Genomic DNA, 24,280 nt, shown 5'->3' with positions numbered 1-24,280 from the left:
GCTTTACATACCATCCACACCCTGATGACTCCCAAACCAGTACCTCCACCGAACTATCTCCAACACAGACGCCTACCTTTGCTCCCATTTTTTTCCAGATCTCCACACGACTGGCTCCTAATTCAGGTCTCAGTTCCAATGTAACCTCCTTCTGACTGTTCCATCCAAACGGTCCCATACCCACCCTCTCCTCTAAACTTGTCTTACCTTGTATTATTACTACCTGAAATTAAATAATCTATTTACTTGTTTATTGTCCATCTCTCCTACCACAATACCCCATGAGATCAGGGAGTTTTGATTCATTGCTTCATTCCAGAGCCTAAGACAGTGCCTGGCACATTGTAAGCACTTATTAAATATTTGTTGAATGAATTAATACCTAACATAGGCCTGGCACATAATATTTGCTAACATTTGAGTGCAAAGTGCCCTGTGTGCTAAATGCACCACAGGAATTGCTTCATTTTACTTTAAGTATTACCATGAGTCCCATTTTACACTAAGACCCAGGGGCTGAGTAGCTTGCCCAGGTCACAGAGTAAGAAGGGATATGAATACTGGCAGCCTGATCCAGAGCTGACTTTCTTAGCCACTGTGCTGTCCTCTCACTTACACCTGGAAGTATTCAAAAGGTATACTCAAAGGAAGGGTGGGTGTGGGCTCAGCTTTTTATTGGCGTGGGGTTGGGGGGGAGTGCTTCTAGATCTGATGTTCTGGGACTCCAGCAGGTACAGAAATCCAGAGTTCCCTCCCTCACAACTCTAGACACCTCTGGAGAAAGGCCCCCTTTCTGACTGCCTGGGCCTGGGCCTGGCCCCTGGGTATGTTCTGTACAAAGTTTTTTGTTTTTTTAATGGAAACACAGTTGATTTACAATGTTGTGCTAATCTCTGCTGTATAGCAAAGTGACTCAGTTATATACATATATACATTCTTTTTTTATATTCTTTTCCATTATGGTTTATCCCAGGAGATTGGATATAGTTCCCTGTGCAGTAGGACCTTGTTGTTTATCCATCCTAAATGTAATAGTTTTTAAAAATACAGAAAGTGAGGGAACTGCCCCTGGAAAGCAGAAAATCTGCGTGGAACTCACCCTCCTCCAGGAGTGACACAGTGAGAGCAAGCGAGCGGTCCTTCCCTGCAATATTTATTAAGGAATTTACACATACACAGGAGAAAGGCAACCAGGAGTTGTGGTTCCCAAAGATGAAATCTTTTAAGCAAAGTTTCCTTGTTTTAATTTTCAAGTGGGGTGAACGATGACTGAGAGGAAAGCTGCCCAGGCACTCTGCCTCATACACCTGGACAGGTGGGGAGACAGAGCAGCCTGGACACACCGGCAGGAGAGAGCGACTGGCAGGGCGGAGAGGGGAAAGGAAGAAGGGAGCTACCAATGAGATTGTACCTTTTTTTAACTAAAGAAAAACTGGCAACAGTTTTAGGCTGTTGATAAATTAACTCCTCTCTGTTGCAAACCTAAAACTAAAAAAACAAAAACAAAAATACCCAGAGCAGATGGGGAGGGAGTGGGAGGTGGAATACACACACACACACACACACACACACAAGCAGTACACATGTTAAGCTCTGCATTCCCACGGGAGGGGCTGGTCCTCCAGCCACAAAGTCAGATCCTACTGAAGGCAGGATGGAGGCAGGGAAACGGGTGTGTGTTTTTGTGGGGAACCTTCGTAGAGTCTTTGGTACTAATAAAGGCTGGCCGAAGCAGAAAGTCCTGAAGCCTCAGATCCAGAAAGCAATTCAGGGCAAAGTAGAGTCATATTTTTGCTCGTCCTCGTAGGAGGGCGTTTGCCTCACGCCAGGGCTAGGGCCAAACTGCTCTAAGACCCAAGGAATATTTAATTTGATTTCATTACTTTCTTCATTCCCATAAATCAGGGGAGCATGATGCCTCTGTTTTCACCCCAAATTTAAACATATGGAAACAGCTTATCAGACCTTTCTGAGTCTGATAGGAGGTTTCACCTGGTGGGAAAGGTGCTCAAAGGTGTGCACATTGATCCTACAGTCTAAGTGCCTTCTGCCAACAGTTACTAGGGTGCTGGTGCCAGGAGAGGACCAGGGCTGAGGCTGGGGAGGGAGTCAGGAGAGCTGGGGGACAGGCACGACAGAAAACAACAGAGAGGTCCTCGTGTTTGGGACGTGGCTGGGCTGGGCAGAATGCCAAGTCCCAAGTGATGGATTGAGCAGTTTCTAAACCAAACAGAGAGAGGTAGGAAAGGGGATGGGGGTGGGGGAGCAGTTGGGGAAAGAGGAAACACGGGGAGAGAGGCGGCTGAGGAGAGTGGTAGCCATCCAGGTGCGTTGTTTTTATTTCCACATCTGAGGGCTGAGAGTCTGATTTGCTGCCTGTCCGTTCCCGCCGTTCATGGACTGTCCGTAGCTCAGCATGCCGTTGGCGCCACAGAAGTTCATCCCAGCCATCTGCTGGGTCATCTGAAAGGGAGAGGGGAGACTCTCAGACCGGGCTGTGGGCCTGCGGCCAACTAGAGCAACAGGCAGGGAAGGAGTCCTTCCACCTGCGGGGAGGGGAGAGTGAGACAAAGGGGAGCTCTGTCGGGGTACATAACTGCCCTGAACCCCCTCGGGTCATTCCGAGGATACCAGACCACGAAGATGAAGGACTTTCCAGAAGGGAGATGTTGTCTGAGACTACTGCTCAGGAAGGGGAAGGGGGAATCCTGGAGCGAGTCAACATAAAAGCGGCATGGGAGGTTAGTCTCTGTTTCTTTTCCAATCTCTCATCCTGAAAAGAAGGGGCCTGTTGTGAACTGGCCGTGGCCAACCCTGAGAGTAGAAAGAGAAGCCCCCACGCTGGCGCTCCTGTCTTATCTCCCGCAGAGTCATTACCGACAGTGTCAGGGAAAGTTCTCGAGCAGAGAGAAGAAGAAGAAGAAAAGGAAACTGGACCATTCAGAATGAACAAAGGAAGGCAAAAAAAAAAAAAAAAAAAAGACCAACATGTCTTCAGGTCTTCAGTGTATGAGAAGGGAAATTGCTGGGAGAAAAGAGTTGGTGGCATCAGGCCTGGGTGGGGTTGGGGTCTCTTTATGAATTCAATTGAAAGCCTGGCCTCTGGCAGTGAACAGAAGAAACTATTTCTCAAAGAAAAATGCCTTAAATTTCCCAAGCCTGGTACATTTTCTGTTTAAGTTCTTTTCCTTTAGGAGAAGGTATAACTATTTTTCTTCCGCCAGCTTTTAAAGAAAATTTCAAATTTACAGAAAGGTTGAAAGAATAGTACAATGAAATCCATATATGGCTCCTTAAATTCACCAATTGTTAACATTTTCGCCTTATTCTCTCTCTGATATATACATATATGTCACCTTTTAAACATTTTGATGGGCACTGAAAATTGCACATATCGTGACATTTCACCCCTTAATAAGTCAGGAATCATCTCATAAGAAAGAAGACTTTCCTAGAACCACATTACAACTAATATGTCCAAGACGTTTAATATTAACACTATATTCTAATATACATTACATTTCAATTTTACATCTCTTTAGTCTCCTTTAATCTAGAAGAGTCCCCCCGCCATTTTTTCCTGACACTGTTTTAAGAGTCCAGGTTGGTTATTTTGCAGAAAATCCTTCAATTTAGATTTATCTCATGTTTTCTTATGATTGGATCCAGGTTAAATATTTTGGGTAAAAATTCTATGTAAGTGATAATGTGTCCTTCTTAGTATAAGATACCAGGAAGCACATGAAATTAATGTGCCCCACTGTTGATAATTCTATGTTTGATCACTTATCTTAGGTTGTATCCATCATATGTTCTTTCACTGTACTTAATAAGTAATCTGAAGGGTATTTCTTTGAGAATGTGTGAATACCCTGTTCGTTCTACAATTATTAGTTGTCATTCTTCAGCAAAGAAGGCTTTCCCTCCTTCTATCCCACACCCACTTTTTAAAAATATCACTATGGACTCATGGATTTTTTTTCTTGTCTACAGAGTCTAAAAGTTTACTGGGATACGTCAGAGTTGACCATTCTGAGTCAATTTTTCCAGATACACAGTGGGTTCTTTCAATATTATATTCAAGTCTTTTATTTCTAAGAAATGGTCTTGTATTATAGTTTTAAATATATTAATTCTGTTCCACTATTTTGTCTTTTTCTTTGGGAGTCTCCAAATATATTTATGTTAGGTCTTCTTTGCCTGACTTCTGCATTACTTTCTCTCTGATTCTTATTACGGCTCTCTATATTTAGTTCTCTTCTCTGAGCTGTTTCATGCCTTTCCTCAATGCCAAATATATTTTCAGTTGAATCTATTCTCCTTTGACTAACTTGTAATTCAGTCTATTTCTAAGATAATTGTGTCATTTTTCAATTTGTTTCCTGAGTTCAGTAAACTTTCACTTCACAACTTCCAGTTTTTTGTCCATTTTGGTTCTAAGTTTTTAAATTTCTGATTCAAGCTGTTTTGTCTTATCTGCAAGTGTTTGTTAAAGGACATTTAATTCAGATTGGTGGATTGTGTAACAGTTTTCTTCTACTTCGTGACTGCTTTTGGGGGAGAATTTCCACTTCCTGAAATGTTTTGATTTTCATTTTCTATTTTCTTCTCATAGTAGTTTTGTATGAATGTCATCTGCCACTTTCTGTTTAGTTTGTAGTGCTCTATTTTTCCGAATCAGCAATAATACAGACAGGTGAGAGGGTCTGGGGAGACTACTAGATTTGTTAGTACAAGAGCGCCCTCTTCTGTTAGTATAGTGAAATGATTATTTGGTGGGAAGGAGAATGGTGGATCTTCCGATTTTGTGATTCTCTTTTCCACTTCTCATTTCTTACTTCCCCTTCACCACCAGGTCTCCAAACAGCACCCCCTCCTTCTAGGTCATCCCCATCTCTCCTAGACACAATGTTTTTCCAAAGCTACCACTCATAAACCTATATATTTCAAGTCCCTTGTTTTTGATTCTCCAAGTAACCAGAGTTCTACTCCACCACGTCTCAGACCTCTTCTCCACATGCCTCTAATCAGGACAGGGCTTTCTCTTTCTAGGGGGTGATTTTATCTATGCTCTATCACCTCTAGCCCCCTGCTCGCTCTCCTCTTTTCACATGGTGTCTCTGTGATGTTGGCTCTGGTGGATTTCGGTGTTTGTGTGCCTACTGTCATGTAATTTGAGGTTTGTAGTATTCTATTAGATGCGGTAGTCGTGAGTTATGGGTGCTTTTATTTGCACTCATTGTTTCTCTGTATAGGTCGTTTTGGTGAATGTGTGGAGAGTTTTAGAATTAGGCAGTTACCCTTATTCTACAGGAACCCAAAATGCCTTAGAAAGTCTGAGGTTAGACAGATCTTCTGTTAAAAAAAATAAATAAATGAAGCAAACCCGAGAATGTCTCTTGGCAATATCTCATCTACGCTGCAAGGATTCAAAGGGTAAGGGAGAGACACTAAGTGAGACGGACTTGAGGGAGGCTCAAAACTCTTGTCCTGAGTGAAGTGGAGCAGCTTACCTGAGTAAGGTTCCACTGCAGCTGCTGAGCTGGCTGAACCCCGTACACAGTCTGGGGCATAGCTGCCAGGCCTGCCATGTAGCCGGCCTGCTGGGTGGTCATCATTCCGTTTGGCACACCCATCATGGATGCCTGCATGCCACCCATATAGCCTGCAGGCATGGCCATGGGGGCGACCACACCAGAAGCTCCTGGCTGAGCGACCATGCCTACTGGTGGGGGCATCATGCTCCCCATTAGGCTGTTAGGAGGTGTAACCCCAGGGAAGCTGGGGTAGGCTGTGGGATATGCCATCTGAGCAGGAGCCATGAACATTGCTGCCAAGAAAACATACACACAGATCTGTTACAGAGGAATGCGCACGAGGTGAGTCCAAACTCACACTGGCTGCTCCTTTCCAGCTAGAATTCCTCAGGATTACTCAACTCAGAATGCTCTTTTACACAGCAAAACGGTTAGACAGAGCCCCTCCAAGACTTGCTATGGCTTCCAGCGGGCTGCTGACCCAGCCACTTCCCCTTTAGGGTCCAGATCCGGACCCTGAGTCAGACTTCACAGAGCTGTGATGCCAGACGCCACAGAAGTATGGCTCTGAGTTACGTCAATCTCTATCTCCTGATACTTGGTAGCTTCACAAGGAATGTCATGTTCAGGTTTGTTTGGAGTATGATGTCCTGGCCCCCAGAGCAACTGCCCCTGTTACAACAAATGATTCCTGCATGTAAGGCCTCACGTCTCTGTCCGGCACATTGCCATGACCCCCATGAACTCTACCTTGGGCAGGCATCTGAGGCGTCTGGGATCCATAGAGTGAAAGGATGGAGTCTTTAGAGAGCTGCTTCTTGCCTGTTTCTTCTGATTTGCTCCCTGGCTCTGGAAACAGGTTTAGGTTTTCGGGAACAGAGCCGGCACTCCCCGCGGTTGGCATGGAACCTACAACCTTAGGGCAAAGAGGGCGGTGGGTGGGGATTGGAATGGTCCTCATGGGGGTCTCTGTAAGGACCTCCTGCATCTCTCTGCCACTTCTAACATTTGCAATAAGAGTTCATGGCTCGAGTTAATAGCTTCCTGACACTTTTACCATACAAATATCTGGAAACACCTGATAGTTAAGCTCTGGTACAATTCTTTGTTCTTTAGCAAAACAATGTGATTTGGTGGAAAACTAACACATAAACAAATAAAAATGACCTACAACTGATGCATCCAGAGAGAACTGAATTAAGATCCCAGTGCCACCACTTACTAGTTGTGCAACGAGAAGCTAGTCACATTAACTTTTCTGAACTAACATTTCCTCATCTATAAAAGATCCATTTTGCAGGGTTGTGGTGAGTATTTTAAATCATAAATGAAATATACAAAATGAGATACAAAATCACCTAGCACTGTGCCTGTTGTACACAGCAGGTATTCCACAAATGGTAGCCGTTAAAGGTTTCAAGTCTTTCCTACTTACAAACTCTCTGGCAATAACTCAGGCTGAGGAGCTGACCTACAGGATCAGCCTTTACAACCTGACACACCTTCAACAGAAGTCCACTCAAAGGGCCCACTCTTTTTGGGCAGGAGACAACATGGAATGAATAGTAACCTTAGGCTGTAACACAGATGATAGCGTTAAGGGAAGAATCAAGAAAATCAAAGTCCAATTCCACCAAGGAAGCATGACTTGGTTCCATGATTACGTTATCAAAATCACCCTTTCCAGAATGCTCTTTAATCCTGAGGCACCCACAAGACTCACCTTTCTGGAAACTGAAGAAGAGGGAGATGGAACAGAGGCCAAAAGATCTAAATCCTTCTCTAGGGTATTACTGGTCTTACTATTTGCAATGGAGCAGGACACAGGAGCATCTGGAAAGAGAGATCAAAGTTAAAACGTAGCACTGCTCATTAAGCCCATTCCTTCCTTCTATTCTAGACACAAAGCAGCGAAGGCCCACATGCTCCATCAAGAACCCAGAAATCTATGTTCTGGAACCACCCAGCTTGGATGGGGCATCTCATAAGAGGCCTCACCCCACATGCCCCAGAACAGTCTGGAGAAGCCTGTAGCCCAGCTTTCAGGCAAAGGACAGCAGAAACCCAGGCTTGAAGGCTACGTTAGCACCACCGCAAGGGGGCTGGCTGGCTCCTTTCGGGCTATTTGAGGGGCAAAGCTGTGTAGGATTCATTTTCAGAGGGAAATGAAAAGTATAGACATTAGAAGCCGAAGTAGCCAATAACCTAAATCAGCAGGAATGGACTGAAACAAAGTATAGCCATCAGTACTGTGAAAGGTAAGAATAGGCTCTATTTCTGAAAGGGGTAGAACCACTAGTTCAGGGTTTCAAAAGTTTGGAGGAAAATCATGATCACAAGGTAAAATGGGCCGTCTCAGAAACAGGATGCACCTGGAAAATGAGAGAGATGGGGGCAGGGCTCACAGGTGCTGGTTTAGTGAAACTTGCTAACGTTTAATGAATGCTTAGTTTGTGCTGGGCAAGGAGTTAAGAGTTTTAGAGGCATTATCTCATTTAATCCTTCCAACATCATCTTTGAAGTAGACTCATATCATCCTCACTATGTAGGTTAGGAAAGTAATGTTTAGAGGTTAAGTGAGCTACCCAAGGTCACATAGATAGTAGGTGGCAGAGTTGGGACTTTGGCTTCAATGGCCATGCTCCACCACTACTGTACTTAACCACTACTCTATCACTGTACATTTTTCACAGTACGGTGAAAAATGAAACACCTCTTAGAACAACTGCTCAGATGTAAAACAACAGGAAGAACACGAGGGAACAATCTTAGTGATGAAGCCACCAACTGAAGAGTCCCATCTCTACCTATCTTCCCAGGATCACAGAGAATTCATCAAAATTTGTATGATTATGGGAGTGGAAAAGTCTAACTCTTACCAAGGCCCAACAAATCCATGACAGGTGCTGTGGATTTCGGGGAACTTTTCCGAGGTAGCTGTAGATCTTCTTTTTTCTGTGGCTAAGGTGAAAATACGTTACAGAAAGAAATAAGCAGGTGTTTTTGAACCTTCTATTCTCCTCTCTGCTGTAAAGCCACAGGGGTTCTTGTGGCTTGGCTGCTGTTATTCAGAGAGTTACCAAAGAAACACAACTCAGGAAGCGTCGTGTGAAAAAATCAAGTCAGGAGGCACAGTGCAGAAATCAAACCTAAAGTGAAAAACAAAGCTGTCATCTGTGCTTATTTGGCTTTCTGAAGAGACAGATCTTTCTGAAACCAAGACAACCACAGATCAGGGTATCCAACAGGAGCAGCAGTTTCTGGTCCCAGGAAAAGCCAAGAATAAAGGCAGGTGTCCTATGGTACAAGAGCCAACACATCTCCCAGTGATTAGAAAACCTTTAATACCGAAAAGGAGCTCAGTTAAAGGTTACCTAATTCACTCTGCCAGTATCACTAAGGAATGTGTTCTGCAGACAGTGCAATTCAGAATGATGATAGAAGACTCTTCCTTAAGCAAATAGTAAAAAGTCCTCTTTCCCGAGAATCTAAACTCCTATAGTGGAGCATCTACTACCACTGCCACAATATGTCCTATGGGAAAAGAAAGGTGTCTACTTCCATATGACAGAGCAAGAATACAAGAAGGGATGGTTTAAAATGGATGAGGATAGCCTGGCTTCTGGACTGTTCTTAACCACAACAGGAGAACGAGGTAAAGAAGGTCTAAGGAGAGAAGGACTAATGTAGCACCTGCTCAGAAGGTGTCACAGAGCCTTGGCATTCTGCCCTGAAACGTGCCTCTTGCTCAGATGGGACAGATGCAGTTCCTAAGCTCCCATCTGGACCCCAAAAGAAGTGTTACAGAGCAGATCAGGCAGCAACAAGGCAATGAGAAAGCAGCAGAAATGTCAGCGGGTGATCTAACCGAAACGTGGCCCCCCTTTAGCCCCAGGTGCAATGGTGAGATACGCTATCAACACCACCCCACCCGTCCCCTCCACATGTGAACATGCCATGTGAACAAGGCCATCCACACAGTACACATACTTCCCCACTTACCATTTTAACTTTCTCAAAAACAACAGGTTCCATTTTTTTCTCCGGAGCTGGTTCGCTCCCTCTTTTCCACTTGTCATCTTTTTCTTTCTATGATGATTTAACAAAACAAGACAAAGAACAGGCCCCATGGTGACTAACAGTTCAACAAATTATAACCTCAAATGGCCCAAAAGGACACAAATATCCCTACTGAATCTGATGTAGGAGTCTGACAAACTCGGGGTTTCTTGGTGTGGGGCATGAGCGTTGGCTTCTTCCACCCTGGCCTCAAGGCTGCAACAGGCATCTTTCAGATTTCTTAAGCACCTCCCTCCTTGTTCTGCCTAACACACTTATGACCGCTAGTGTGCAGACTGGGTTATCTACAGGGGTTAAACCATTTCACCGGTTTGCTGCCCCTTTTTGACCCTAGTTTAACTTGCTCATCTTGGCACAGGGGTGAAAACTGTTCATCTTACTCGGCATACAGCCTTTGTGATTTTCTAACTTCCATCAAAAGTTCTCTCCCTCTTCATCTCCTTTTTTAAAAATAAGAAAATGAACCAAGCTTAAAGATTAGAAAAACAAAAACCAAGAAAATAAGGCAAAAATGAGTAAAAGGATTCAAGTATCCCTTTTAGGGTGTCCTGAATGCAACACCTGTATAAAACCAAAAAGCACATCAAAACCAGAATATTAGAAAGTCTTTCTCAGTTTTTGTTACTTTCAGAGGCAGTTTCATAATACTTGCAGAGATTATACTGCTACTGGTCACATTTTTATCATCAAAAGAAATCTAAATGCATAACAGAGCCACAAAGTAAACAAGAACACAGGCATATAAAAGGAAGTATAGGCGGCGGAGGCGGGGCTCGCGTCGGGCCCGCCCGGGGAGCCGCAGGCAGTGGTCTAGGAGGCGGCGAGGCGGACCAACAGTAGCGCCCGCGCTGCGGCCCACGGGACCGCGCCGCGACCGCCGGGGCCGGCCCCGAGGAGCGCCCGCCGCCGCCGCCGCCGCCGCCGCTGCCGCGCGGACCAAGGTTATGAACGTGATTTCTGATGAAACTGGATTGGAATAATTTTCATGATCTTTGTATATTTATATATATTTTAAAATTTTGCATTTGACTTAAAGTGCCATGAGAAAATTTGCGTATTGCAAGGTGGTCCTAGCCACCTCCTTGATTTGGGTACTCTTGGATATGTTCCTGCTGTTTTACTTCAGTGAATGCAACAAATGTGATGAAAAAAAAGAGAGAGGACTTCCTGCTGGGGATGTTCTAGAGCCAGTAGAAAAGCCTCATGAAGGTCCTGGAGAAATGGGGAAACCAGTCGTCATTCCCAAAGAGGATCAAGAAAAGATGAAAGAGATGTTTAAAATCAATCAGTTCAGGCTTCCCCGTTGGCGCAGTGGTTGAGAATCTGCCTGCTAATGCAGGGGACACGGGTTCGAGCCCTGGTCTGGGAAGATCCCACATGCTGCGGAGCAACTGGGCCCATGAGCCACAACTACTGAGCCTGCGCGTCTGGAGCCTGTGCTCCGCAACAAGAAAGGCCGCGACAGTGAGAGGCCCGTGCACCGTGATGAAGAGTGGCCCCCACTTGCCGCAACTAGAGAAAGCCCTAGCACAGGAACGAAGACCCAACACAGCCAAAAATAAATAAATTTATTTGAAAAAAAAAAAAGGATAAAATCAATCAGTTCAATTTAACGGCAAGTGAGATGATTGCACTCAACAGATCTTCACCAGATGTTAGGTTAGAAGGGTGTAAAACAAAGGTGTATCTAGATAATGTTCCTGGATACAAGGAATATTATCACAACAAGTGTGGTGATTGTTTCCCACAATGAGGCTTGGAGCACACTTCTGCGAACTGTCCATAGTGTCATTAATCGCTCACCAAGACACATGCTAGAAGAAATTGTTCTAGTAGATGATGCCAGTGAAAGAGACTTTTTGAAAAGACCTCTAGAGAGTTATGTGAAAAAATTAAATTACCAGTTCATGTAATTCGAATGAAGCCATGCTCTGGATTGATCAGAGCTAGGTTAAAAGGAGCTGCAGTGTCTAAAGGCCAATGATCACCTTTTTAGATGCTCACTGTGAGTGTACAGTGGGGTGGCTGGAGCCTCTCTTAGCCAGGATCAAACATGACAGGAAGACAGTGGACTATCCTATCACTGATGTGATCAGTGATGATACTTTTGAGTACATGGCAGGTTCTGACATGACCTATGGTGGATTCAACTGGAAGCTCAATTTTCACTGGTATCCTGTTCCCCAAAGAGAAATGGACAGAAGGAAAGGTGACTGAACTCTTCCTGTGAGAACACCTACAATGGCAGGAGGCCTTTTTTCAATAGACAGAGATTACTTTCAGGAAATTGGAACATATGATGCTGGAATGGATATTTGGGGAGGAGAAAACCTAGAAATTTCCTTTAGGATTTGGCAGTGTGGAGGAACTTTGGAGATTGTTACTTGCTCACATGTTGGACATGTGTTTCAGAAAGCTATACCCTACATGTTTCCAGGAGGCACAGGGCAGATTATCCATAAAAATAACAGATGACTTGCAGAAGTGTGGATGGATGAATTCAAGCATTTCTTCTATATAATTTCTCCAGGTGTTACAAAGGTAGATTATGGAGATATATCACCAAGACTTGGTCTAAGACGCAAACTCCAATGCAGACCTTTCTCTTGATACCTAGAGAATATTTATGCCAATTCTCAAGATTCCACATCACTATTTCTCTTTGGGAGAGATATGAAATGTGGAAACAAATCAGTGTCTGGATAACATGGCTAGAAAAGAGAATGAAAAGGTTGGAATTTTTAACTGTCACAGTATGGGAGGTAATCAGGTTTTCTCTTACACTGCCAACAAAGAAATTAGAATAGATGACCTTTGCTTGGGTGTCTCCAAACTTAATGGCCCAGTCACAATGCTCAAATGCCACCACCTAAAAGGCAACCAACTTTAGGAGTATGACCCGGTGAAATTAACCCTGCAGCATGTGAACAGTAATCAGTGCCTAGATAAAGCCACGGAAGAGGACAGCCAGGTGCCCAGCATTAGAGACTGCAATGGAAGCCAGTCCCAGCAGTGGCTTCTTCGAAATGTCACCCTTCCAGAAATATTCTGAGACCAAATTTACAAAAAAAGAAAAAAGTAAGGATTGACTGGGCTACCTCAGCATCCATTTCTGCTACATTCTTAAGTAGCAAAAAAGGAAAAGTGCTTTCCTCCTGTAGGATGTAGGGTTTATCAGCCATTAAAACTTAGACTGCTCTCGCTTTCACTAGCTGTGAACCGGCCCTCCTGTCCAAGGATATGAAACTACGTAGTAGCGAGACTGTGCACACTGATGTTTACAAGATTGGAAGAGTCTTCCATCAAGAATCATTGTAAAGAATATTCAGACTGAAACAATCTACGAAAATGTGATTTCCAGAGAGCTGAACCTTTTATGGTTTGCTTGCATATCAGTAATTTCTGCTGAATATGCTTTTATAATGAAGAGACGTCCAAGATTTTTTTCTGATTAGAACTGGTAGCCAGTGTATTAAATATTGATATAAAAATAAATGAAAAAGAACTGGAACCAGATTCAGAATCATGAAAACATTTTTACAACAATTAAAAAAAACTATATTAAACAGGGTTTAAAGGAAATTAAAACAGAACTATGAGAAGTACCATTTGTTATAGTATAGTATCAAATTTCTATATAGATTTTATACCTCAGTGGGGAAAAATAACTGATTCCGATGACATTCATTCTGCTTTCATCTGTGATAGTCATGGATGCTTTTCTTTTCCCTTGGGGTGCTGAAATTGAGCTGAAAAAGTGGCTCTTTGAACATAGTTTTAATTGCTTTCTACAGTTTTTTTTATTTAGTTTGTGGGCTGTTGGAATTGTAATTTCTAATTTCCTTCAAAATATGGAGATTTAAAATAATGTCTGGTCTCACTGAACAAGTTTGATATCTCAGTTGCTCTTGGGTCAACTGGCTTATAGACTTTCTCTCACACACACAAATTTCTTATTAGATTTTCAACTTCCTAACTTGATTCAACTGATTATGCTTAATAGCCAAGATTCATACTACTGTACTACAGATTTGTTTTCACAGCAATAAATCTTCTGTTCTTTGTTTATGATTCCACTCAACAAAAGGCCTGTAGAAGTGATTTATTATTTGGGTATTTGGAGATGATATGTTTGATGGAGTTTTCGAAAACTTTTTTCACTCCATACTCAGATGTGCTTCACTGTCAAGTGCATATTTACATTAGGTTCTTGAATTGTAATGTTGATCTGTTGCTTTTTTTAAAAATAAAATTTGACTAAAAAAAAAAGGAAGTATAGCATACACATGAAAAATGGTCAGCCCTGCTAATCATCAAAAAGTGAAATTTAAAATTCATTTTGGGGGGAATTCACTGGCGGTCCAGTGGTTAGAACTCTGCGCTTACATTGCTGAGGGCCCAGGTTCGATCCCCGGTTGGGGAGCTAAGATCCCTCAAGCTGCAAGGCATAGCCAAAAAAAAAAAAAAGCACTTTTTGAGGGAGAAAAATCTTAATAATAATATCTAATATTGGTAGGGATTGAGTAAAACTACCACTCTTACCCAATGCTAAGAAGACAGTATAAAATAGCACAACTTCTAGAAAGTATATTGGCAAAAGTACGAAGAGACAAATACTGAAACCCTTTGCCCTAGATAATACAATATTTTGTAATGTATCTTAAGAAAATAATCCAAAACATGGAAAAGGTTATATACACCAAGAACTTCATCCCAGAATTTTATATGCTGAAGAAAAACTTAACCTTTATGCCACAGAGGAGAATAGTAAAATAAACTGTGATCTAGTTACTCACTGAATAAGATTCAACAATTACAAGTTGTGAAAACTAACAAGTAATGTTACCAAAAAAAAAAATGATGTGTTAAGTCGAGTGAAAGCAGGAGACATTCTATATAACTGTATTATAATTACGCCTCCAAAAAGTAGGAAAAAAATGGGAGAACACACCAAAATGATAATCGTTAGTAAAGATAAGAGTAGGCATGGATTTTCCACTTTAACTTTCGTATTATCTATAAAGTGGTATTATAATCATGAAGAACACACGCAGCTATGTCTGTTTCATGCATAGTGTAATGCTTTAATACAGAACACTTTATTTCTTGAAGTTAAAAATGTCTTACCTGTCCATTTAAAAAGAATACTCTTTAATTAACAAAGGCAGTTTCTTTTAGATTTGATAATAAATGCCTTCACTTAGCAAATATTAATTCTTGGCATATAAATCTTTGCAAGAGTATTTTTTAAAAATCTAAGTACAGGGGCTTCCCTGGTGGTGCAGTGGTTGAGAATCTGCCTGCTAATGCAGGGAACACAGGTTCGAGCCCTGGTCTGGGAAGATCCCACATGCCGCGGAGCAACTGGGCCCATGAGCCACAACTACTGAGCCTGCGCGCCTGGAGCCTGTGCTCCGCAGCATGAGAGGCCGCGATGGTGAGAGGCCCGCGCACCGCGATGAAGAGCGGCCCCCGCTTGCCGCAACTAGAGAAAGCCCTCGCACAGAAACGAAGACCCAACACAGCCAAAAAAAAAAAAAAAAAAAAAAATCTAAGTACATCAAATAAAAAAGTTTGAAATAGCTCTTTGGCACATAGGAGATATTTCCTTCCTAAATGAAAACATTCAGTGAGTAAAACAGGCTGCTTTCATGGGGTATGGTACACCAGCAACCTAATTACGAATGAACACTATCTCCATATAGCTACTCTTTCCTCTTCTCCCACCTTCTGAATTACCTCAGATACCTTTTTCTGACCTCGTCTGATTTTATATGTTCTGGTACAATGAGTAGAGCTAAGCAGACAGACCACAGTTTTCTACAAATGAAAGGAAACGTTTGTGCTTTGGTTTCAAACCCTTTTTGATGATGCCATCTAAGCCGTAGCTGTACACTGGGTTAATTCTTTCTTGGGACAGTTACAATAACTTCCAGGTCCCTTTTCTGGATGACTGTGAGGTAAGAGTCCTTCATACTAAGTTGAGAAGGAATTATCTTTACCTAACTACACGTATTACCCTGCACTTGCCTACACTGAAATTCACCTCCCAGTTAGTGTTCCTTTTCACACAAGCTCAAAAGATCAGTCTGGAGCTAATTCCAATTAGCTTGACTTTAAATTACCTGGAAGGGCTTAGAGCCCTGTGTAAACTTAATGATTTCACTGGCTAGTACATCTTCCATTAAAATAAACAACAGATAGAAGATAGAGGATAGCTAGATAGGTCCTTGGCTAGAACTGGAGAATCCCATATTCTCCATACTTCCTTAGAGAAACAGTCAATTATTCCAAAGCAAATTTACTATAGAGTCTTGTCAAAGGCTTTTTGAAGGTCTAAGTAGTCATATTTATTGGTTCCTCTCTAGTTGTCATTAGTCAGGCATATTTTCTTCTTCCAGAAACCGTGTTGTATTTCCTCCTGTATGTTATACTTGTCCAGTTATCATACACTGTATTTCAGATTCTAACTACACGCCTAGGATGAAAAGTGTATTTGGCAACTGGGAGTCTCCTAAAACCCCCTCTCAAGAACAAGGGTCCCATTGGCAGTCTGTCGACACACTGGAAATAATATGTTGGTCAAACTGAAGGAAACTCTAGTGCTTTAATTACACCTAATTTTGTTGACTGCATTTACAGCAAAAAAATGCACACACACACATACACACACACACACACACACGTATATACATACACACACATATTATTCTGTTTGATCTAGTATGCCCAACATGTCCATCTGAAGAATTTGGAGCTGGGAATCACTAACATCTAAATCCAAATCAAGGTAAAGAATTCACTGATGGTTGGTCCATCCCTGCGGCAAAAGTTTGCTCCATGATACCTCATGGTCTTGATTCTATAGCTGGCTTTTTTCTACTTTTTTTTTTTCTTTATGGTCTTAGAGTATTTTGGTAGCTGTTCTTCAGATTCCCACCTGGGCTGATTAATAAGCAAATTATTTATTATGAACAAAACTTGAAAGATTTACAACCAACCCTAAAGGCATTGATGTCCAGACTTCGGTCCATGTATTTCTTCTTCTCATATTTATCTCGAATAAATCCCTCGACAGCTCTGCAGAAAGCTTATTAAGGATAAATCAAACAAATCTTTTTCATGGAATGACTATAAAAGGTCAATTGGTATTCCATGGAACATCGTTCTCCTCTCTCCCTCCTGCCTGGTTTCCCCACATGGCTCCTGTCTCTTCACGTGGGGTTTCCCTGACCAAAACCTTTAAATGCCTCCTTCGTGGTTACTGCAGGGAATCACCATTTCCTAGGGTTTTCCTTCAGAGTAATGATAGCAGAAAATGGGATCAATCTTCATTTTGACATCAGTGGAGCCTGTGGCTATTCTAGAATACAGGTAAAGCAGTCAATTATCTATTTTAAAGCCCTTAAGTCAACAAGTCTTAAACAAAGGCACCCGAGTGCCCCTTATAACCTCTTGTGCCCCACTGCCAGATTCTGATCAGTGGATCCTCTGCAGGGCCCCAAATCTGCATTTAACAGGTTCCACCTGCACCCACCAAAAGCAAACTCTAATAAGATGGTCTACAAACCACATTTTGAGAAGCACTGCGTTCAGGGGGTTTGGTTTTGTGAGCTGGGTGCTATCTCCTTTGGAGGGGATGGGGGAAGAAAGTTATGGATTAACTGGTCAACAACAATTAATTCTTTGAGCTAGGACATAAAAAGGTGCTAAAAATGAATGGCAGTTTTGCTAACTCAACATAGCACAATAAGCTATTCTTTTTATCAAACAATGGTTTCAGAGATCCAAAAATTATTGGAGATGTCACTTTCTGGAAGAATTCACAGTGAACCACTGCAGTCTTAATTCCTGAACGAGTCTTCCCCATGTGACACCACCATTCTGACATTAGAAAGTATACGTGGACTCCCTATGTGCCTTGGTTGCAGGAGAGAGGAAAAGCCAGACTTCGACTAATCCACATATAGATATGGCCCAGTCAGATCATGGGTTCTGAGTCTTGTGTGACTCTCCCAAAACACCAAAAAAACCACTCAGCCTTCTGAGTTGCTCCAGAAAAGATACGGGTCTATTTGAGGTCGCCGAAAGGTCTCAGGCAGGTAGGCTTCATAAAGTCGGTTTGCTTTTCCATTCCCCATCTCTTGCATGCACTGCAATAAAAAAGATGTGGAAACAAGGAATGTCACATCAGGAGAGAACTGAAAAACTTCTCACCCAATTGTACCATTTTACAATTGAAGAACCAACCTAGGGAGTGGCAGAACCGAGATTTAAACCTGTATTCTGATTTCCAATCCATGATTCTCTCTGCTCTACTCCCAACCATTTACTTTCACAGCTGTCTTTCCTGCCACCCTTCCTCCTTTTATTGAAAAATTTGTCTGACAGGATACATTTAATTCAATAATAATTCAAGATCCCATTTCAAAGTCCAAGACATAGCTGCCAATCAAAATGTCTACTTGGCAGGCAATAATCAGTGCCTAATCAGGCAGGCAATAATCAGGAACAACTACAATTCTGAGTTTATAGCAGTAATTAACCTATTCCGCTGTATTACCAATAAATGTGTTTCTCATTAGGCTTTTGAAAGACTCCTTAACACTTGTGAGAGAGAAATTCCAAGATTTTAAAAAATCTTCAAATTCCCAAATACCTCCATGGCATGTAATTTCCTTCATAAGATGCAGTAAAGTGTAACTGGAAAATATAACTAACCTTTTAGTCCTTTAGTGAATCCATAAAAATAATCTAAAGTAACTTCTAAAGCCATTTTCTGTTAAGAATAACCTCTTATTTCTAACACCAATTTTAGCAGCTGGTTTTCTTTGGAGCCTCTTTCCCCCCAAAAAAAGGAAAAAAAAATTTTTTTAATTACTTTAACAAGTTTCAATGCAGGAAGAGAATATAGAACAATGAAGCCACATGGAGGTGCAGCTCTTGGGCCAGGCTGGACTCACTAACTTAAGTGTCTCAGGCCCAGCCCACCAACCTAACAGCAAGCAAGATTCATATATGCATTTCTGCAATAAAACATTATTATAAGTCTATGTGTTGGAAGGTTTTCTTTTTTTAAGTGAGTATCTAAAACTATAAACGTTAGATCTGCAAATGCCAAGGCCCTTAGAAAATAATCCAAGGATCCCCCTTTATACCTTCATGGATCCATGGGGTCCTAGTCCATAGACTCTTTGTGCTTTGAAGGAAGCAAAATATAAGTAGAATAACTTGTGTCTTAAATATAAAGATTAAAAATGTTCAATGTGACATAAGTGTTTGACAACTAAACTTTCCTTTACCTTCGCCTTTATGCCCAGTTTGACTGAAATGCATCCGGAACTACTTTTACATGGAAGTATGGGAGCAGTTGACTCACTCTTGGGCTGTGTAAATACCTGGATCTGTTCCTGAGTCCACTGGTCGAGGTTAACTGATTTTACCCTGGATATGTGCACCCCGAGATTCCTGTGGATTCCAGCACATCGAATGCAGATGAACACACCAATGTTCCAGGAGGCCCATCGTGGTCCTGTGGAGGTCAGGAACAGGGCAATAAAGTACAAATTAAAACAACATTCAAGACCCAAAGTGGAATATTTAGATTATCAGACAACATTTCTGCTAGAACATAAGTGAGAGAATTGTTACCACAATCATCTTTAAAAAACTTTTTTTTAGATTTTATTTTTATTTTTTTGGCTGTGCTGTGCAGCTTGCAGGATCTTAGTTCCCCAACCAGGGATTGAACCTAGGCCCTGGCAGTGAAAGTGCTGAGTCCTAACCACTGGACCGCCAGGGAATTCCCATAATCATCTTTCTTTAAAAAATTGGTTTTGTTCATTCCTCCAAGAATCAGCTTTCTTTAAGTTTAAATATTTTTTAAGTGTACAATACAGTGGTTTTTAGTATTCTCAGACAGTTGTACACCATCACCACTATCTAATTCTGGTGATGGTGTACACCCCAAAAAGAAATCTCAAGCCCATTAGCAAGCACTCCCCACTTCCTCCCAACTTCCCCCCACCCCAGCCCCAGGCAACCACAAATCTACTTTCTGTCTCTGTAGATTTGCCAATTCTGGACATTTCATATAAATGGGATTATATAATGTGTGGGCACTTGAGTATGGAGCAGCTTTTTACAGTGTCTGATAATATGAGTGTTGAAATGCAAATATTATAATACTGTTACTCATGGTTTTTAAAAATCCCAGGAGAACAATGGGAAGTCATGTCACATTCTATTTAGTATCTTACACGAACAGCCCTCCCTCAAGAAACATTTCAATGGTAGTGAGACCTGGATTCAGTTTTCCTACTAGGAAAAAAGATACAGACATGCCATGCCAGCTCAAGGCTCAGCCTGAAATTTAAAACTTTGTTTATCTTCCCCTCCCAACCAGGCCTATAAAATATGCATCCAGATTCACTTAATAGGATCCTTTCCCCTCGGGCTGATGTCCCTACTTTACCCAACTACAGAATTATTTAGATTCACAGTTGTCAAATAATAAAGATACTTACAGCAATAAAAAAGAAATCTCAGATATGTATTTCAGTAAAATTCTGTTACATAATCTCCTGCCAACTTTGCTCACCCTAATAATCACTCTGGGAAATTTTCAAACTCTTCTTCATAATTTTTATACAGGATAAAACTGACTTACTTTTATATGACACCTGCCAAACACTTGCTGAAAAATCACTAATATTTCCTCTGCCATCATTCCACTAAGCAGAAATTTACCACATAAAAGAAGCATGATGTCAAAGTTAGAGGTTTTGATAAAGAGGTGAAAAGACACTAATTGATTTTCTACAGAGATAAACAGGACCTGCATTTGGAGCAACAATGGACATGAGGTTTCAATTCTGCTGGACACAGATAATAGTTTGGTTGGTCTAAGGGTTTTGGCAGCAGTTTTAATAAGGGAATGCTAGAATCATATGGCAGAAAATTATTCTTAGAAATTTGAATCTGCAATTATTATAAGTAAGAATGTAATTTTTGGACAAAGATATTACTGATACTATGGCAAAAACTACAAATACAGAAGGCTCAAGTCCTCCTTATAACCACCAGGTGGTGTTCTTGGCCTGAAATTTTATCCCAATACCCTCTTACTGCTCTAATCTTGCTAGGCTCAGATAGATTTATCTTCTAAAAAGACCTTCAGTCCCTTCAAATCCCCAGACAGATTTGCACAGTAGATCTGCTATGTAGCCAATAAACACACAAATGATCCACACACTTCTTTCAGTGGGAGTTAACATAAACACAAAACAGAAAACCTAAATAGATGTGAATGAGGTTCCTTAGCGTGCTGTATGTCTATTTTGGGTTACAGTTTTCATAAAGGAACTCAGATAAAATCTAAATTATACAGGATTTTAAATGGGACCAAAAGTTAATATTTCATGTTTCTTTACCATTTTCCCTTTGCTCTAGATTCTAGAACTCATAAGATAGTTACATTATATTGGTTTGCTAACAAAATTAGAAGCCAAAAACACTAATTAAAAGGTAGCTGTGGGACTTCCCTGGTGGTGCAGTGGTTAAGAATCTGCCTGCCAATGCAGGTGACACGGGTTCGATCCCTGGTCCAGGAAGCAACTAAGCCCATGCGCCACAACTACTGAGCCTGCGCTCTAGAGCCCGCGAGCCACAACTACTGAAGGCCACACGCCTAGAGCCCGTGCTTTGCAATAAGAGAAGCCACCGCAATGAGAAGCCCGTGCACCGCAATGAAGAGTAGCCCCCGTTCACTGCAACTACAGAAAGCCCGTGCTCAGCAACAAAGACCCAACGCAGCCAAAAATAAAATTAGAAAGTAAAAAAGTAAAAAGTTACCTGTGGAATGTTATGCTATTTGCTTCCTGACCCTAAGTCTGGAGAAGGTGATTCCCAAACATCTAAGCTACTGTCACAACCGTGGAATTTCTCCAGATCCCGTTCCAGAGTATTTAACGTCTCTTTGCCTCGGAGGAATACAAGACTAAATCCTGATATTCTGGAGCCACTAACAAGGCCTCAGTATAGAAACACAGGCAAAAAAATTTTCATGAAAGGTCAGAGGAAGCCTTCTCTGCTCCCTCTTCCACATCCCTCCTACAACCTTTTCCCTGTGAAATACAGACAGTTCTATCTCAGACACTCAGCCTCCTTTAGTTTTAAGCCACTAGATTTATTAATCAATAACTGCATGCTCCATAAAGGATTCTGAAATTGGAGAAAAGGAAAACACAGGAGAGATACTTATATGGCTGAAAATATGGGAAAATGGTGTTGTTATTAAAAGCATAATCTTTGCAGCCAGAAAAAAACTTACATTTCGAAGGTCAGCTTCATCAATGATTAGCTGTGTGACCTTCAGAGAGATACTTAAGCTTCCTAAACCCCAGTTTCCTCATCTACAAAATGTGTACAATAATATTCACCTCACAGTGCTGAGAATATGGAGGGGTAATAATAAAACAGAGCTACATATAAGAACATGGTATAGAATGAGATTTCTGGAACCCATTTCCCATTCGTCTCCTTCATGATAAGAGCATGTTTTGTTTTGTTTTTTAATTAATTATTTTTGGCTGCGTTGGGTCTTCGTTGCTGCGCCTGGGCTTTCTCTAGTTGCGGCGAGCGGGGGCTACTTTTCGTTGTGGTGCGCGGGCTTCTCATTGCGGTAGCTTCTCTTTGTTGCAGAGCACAGGCTCTAAGCATGCGGGCTTCAGTAGTTGTGGCACGTGGGCTCAGTAGTTGTGGCACGTGGGCTCAGTAGTTGTGGCTCGCGGGCTCTAGAGCGCAGGCTCAGTAGTTGTGGTGCACAGGATTAGTTGCTCCGCAGTTGTGGGATCTTCCCTGACCAGGTCTCGAACCCGTGTCCCCTGCATTGGCAGGTGGATTCTTAACCACTGCGCCACCAGGGAAGTCCGATAAGAGCATGTTAACGAATTCATATGTATAAACCAACACTATGCAACACCACAGAATGCTGCTTGTTAGACAGGAATGTGAGTTCTAGTCCTAAAACGTCAGAATCAAAATCAACGGACTGAAGAGCAGAAAGAAACTTACCCTCGATACAATTTCAAAGTCTTCTAGAAAACATGAAATTTTAAGCAGCTTATTTTATCTCCCTCAAAATATTCCTTGAGAATATACTACTTAAACCCCCAGCTGTTCCCCTTTTCTGTTATACGCCCCCGCCCTGCCCTGGTGTCCATACACGCCTCCACTGCACACACAGAGGAAGGTGGGACGCTGACAGCCATCTGATGTGCCTGGATTCCACAGTACCTGGTACTGTTGCTACAAGGCCAGCCTACTTAAACATGGGATATATGCAAAGATAATCCAATTGTTCCATACACTTTGGCCATGGCAACTAGGGAGAAAATATAAAAGATACCATTTTGAAGTTGAAAATGGAAAGAGACTCTGAGAGGCAATATTTCAAACCATTTTGAAAGCAAAGAGGATAGACAGCAATATAAACTGGTAGTGATTAGCACAACATAAGAACAAGGTCATGGCTAAGTGAACATATTCATCAGGGGCCTACAAGCAGGCTCAGGAAGCATTAAGCAATATTAAAATTAACAAATAATCACTCTGCAATGAGGGATCAGTAAAAATGAAGAAAGTATATGGATTTGGCTAATCTGTCAAGAAATCAGCTCTAGTAAGTACCAGCCCAGTATCAGGGAAATCTGGGCTTACACTGACTAGTTACATGCCTTTTGACAAGATTCTCCAGGGCTTATTTCTCCATTTGTAATATGGAAAGCATATAAATAAATCCAATTTACATTCAACTACTGGATGGCTTCTACATAACCGAGTTAACTACTGATGCCCAGCTGCAAATTTTTCTTGCTGCTGAAACTTCCCCCATCACCAGAGCTACTAGGCCTAGGAGGGTTCTGGGCTTGAGAAATCAGCAGAGAGAAGAGAACTAGAGTTACAGATAGCTTGAAGCTACTATTATAATAATTACAACTTGTTGATCTCTAACCTATGGAGTTCCAAAAAATAAATGTTAAGGGGGAAAACAAAACATTGCTAAATCAATGGATACCCATAAATTAGACCTGCCAGCATCTTGGAGCTGTTGAAAAGCTCTTCAGCAGCAAGAAGGGTCAAGTAAGGGAGAGAAATTCTCTTCCATCTTCCATCCAAGCCCTGTTGAATCTACCTTGGAAACTTTCCCAGAATCTATCCATTTCTACCTAGACCTTCTCATATCTCACCTATAAGCATTCATTTTTTTTTTAAATGGGCATAAGATTTTTTTGTTAGCTCTTCTTTAAAAATTTTTATTGAAATATAGTTAATTTACAATGTTGTATTAAGCATTCATTCTTTTAATATTATTTGTTGAGTACCTACTATGTGCCAAGCACTCTGCCTGCTAGGTACCAGGAATACAAAAGCAGAGACAATGAAGATGAAATTCCCTATTTCAAAGAGCTCACAGACTAACAACTAAACAGACTCCCACCAGAATAATCTCTCCAAAACACAAATCTGTACAGATCAGGCCCCCATATGTAAACTTTTCATGTAGTCTCAAATATAGAGGTGAAAATGTAAATTGGTGCTAATTTTCTGAATGGCAGATTCCAAACTGAACTCTCAGTCTCTTGCCACAAAACCTGTTCTTC

At 41.6% G+C, this 24,280-nt stretch overlaps 1 protein-coding gene and 1 pseudogene across 3 annotated transcripts in view; one reads left to right on the top strand and one right to left on the bottom strand.

The window, feature by feature from the left end:
• Window positions 1-1,136: 1,136 nt before the first annotated feature.
• The window catches only part of SMAP2 (small ArfGAP2), a 48,763-nt gene continuing 25,619 nt past the window's right edge, over window positions 1,137-24,280 (bottom strand). For 2 of the 3 annotated variants that reach the window (XM_036860107.1, XM_036860116.1), the window contains exons 2-10: window positions 19,016-19,149; window positions 17,685-17,770; window positions 16,619-16,697; window positions 9,540-9,626; window positions 8,417-8,498; window positions 7,261-7,370; window positions 6,288-6,453; window positions 5,514-5,830; window positions 2,329-2,463 (exon numbers count right to left, since the gene is read on the bottom strand). In XM_036860107.1, coding sequence (XP_036716002.1) covers window positions 2,338-2,463; window positions 5,514-5,830; window positions 6,288-6,453; window positions 7,261-7,370; window positions 8,417-8,498; window positions 9,540-9,626; window positions 16,619-16,697; window positions 17,685-17,767 — 1,050 coding nt within the window. In that variant the 5' untranslated portion in view covers window positions 17,768-17,770; window positions 19,016-19,149 and the 3' untranslated portion in view covers window positions 2,329-2,337. Of the gene's footprint in view, window positions 2,464-5,513; window positions 5,831-6,287; window positions 6,454-7,260; window positions 7,371-8,416; window positions 8,499-9,539; window positions 9,627-16,618; window positions 16,698-17,684; window positions 17,771-19,015; window positions 19,150-24,280 lie in introns of all 3 variants that reach the window. The other variant, XM_036860098.1, reaches the window with a different exon arrangement.
• Window positions 10,450-12,786, top strand: LOC118899104 (annotated as a pseudogene).

Source organism: Balaenoptera musculus, chromosome 1, assembly GCF_009873245.2.
Source record: "Balaenoptera musculus isolate JJ_BM4_2016_0621 chromosome 1, mBalMus1.pri.v3, whole genome shotgun sequence".
NCBI lineage: Eukaryota > Metazoa > Chordata > Mammalia > Artiodactyla > Balaenopteridae > Balaenoptera > Balaenoptera musculus.
Note: the sequence above shows the minus strand (reverse complement) of the source record. Positions and strands in the feature narration are given on the sequence as shown.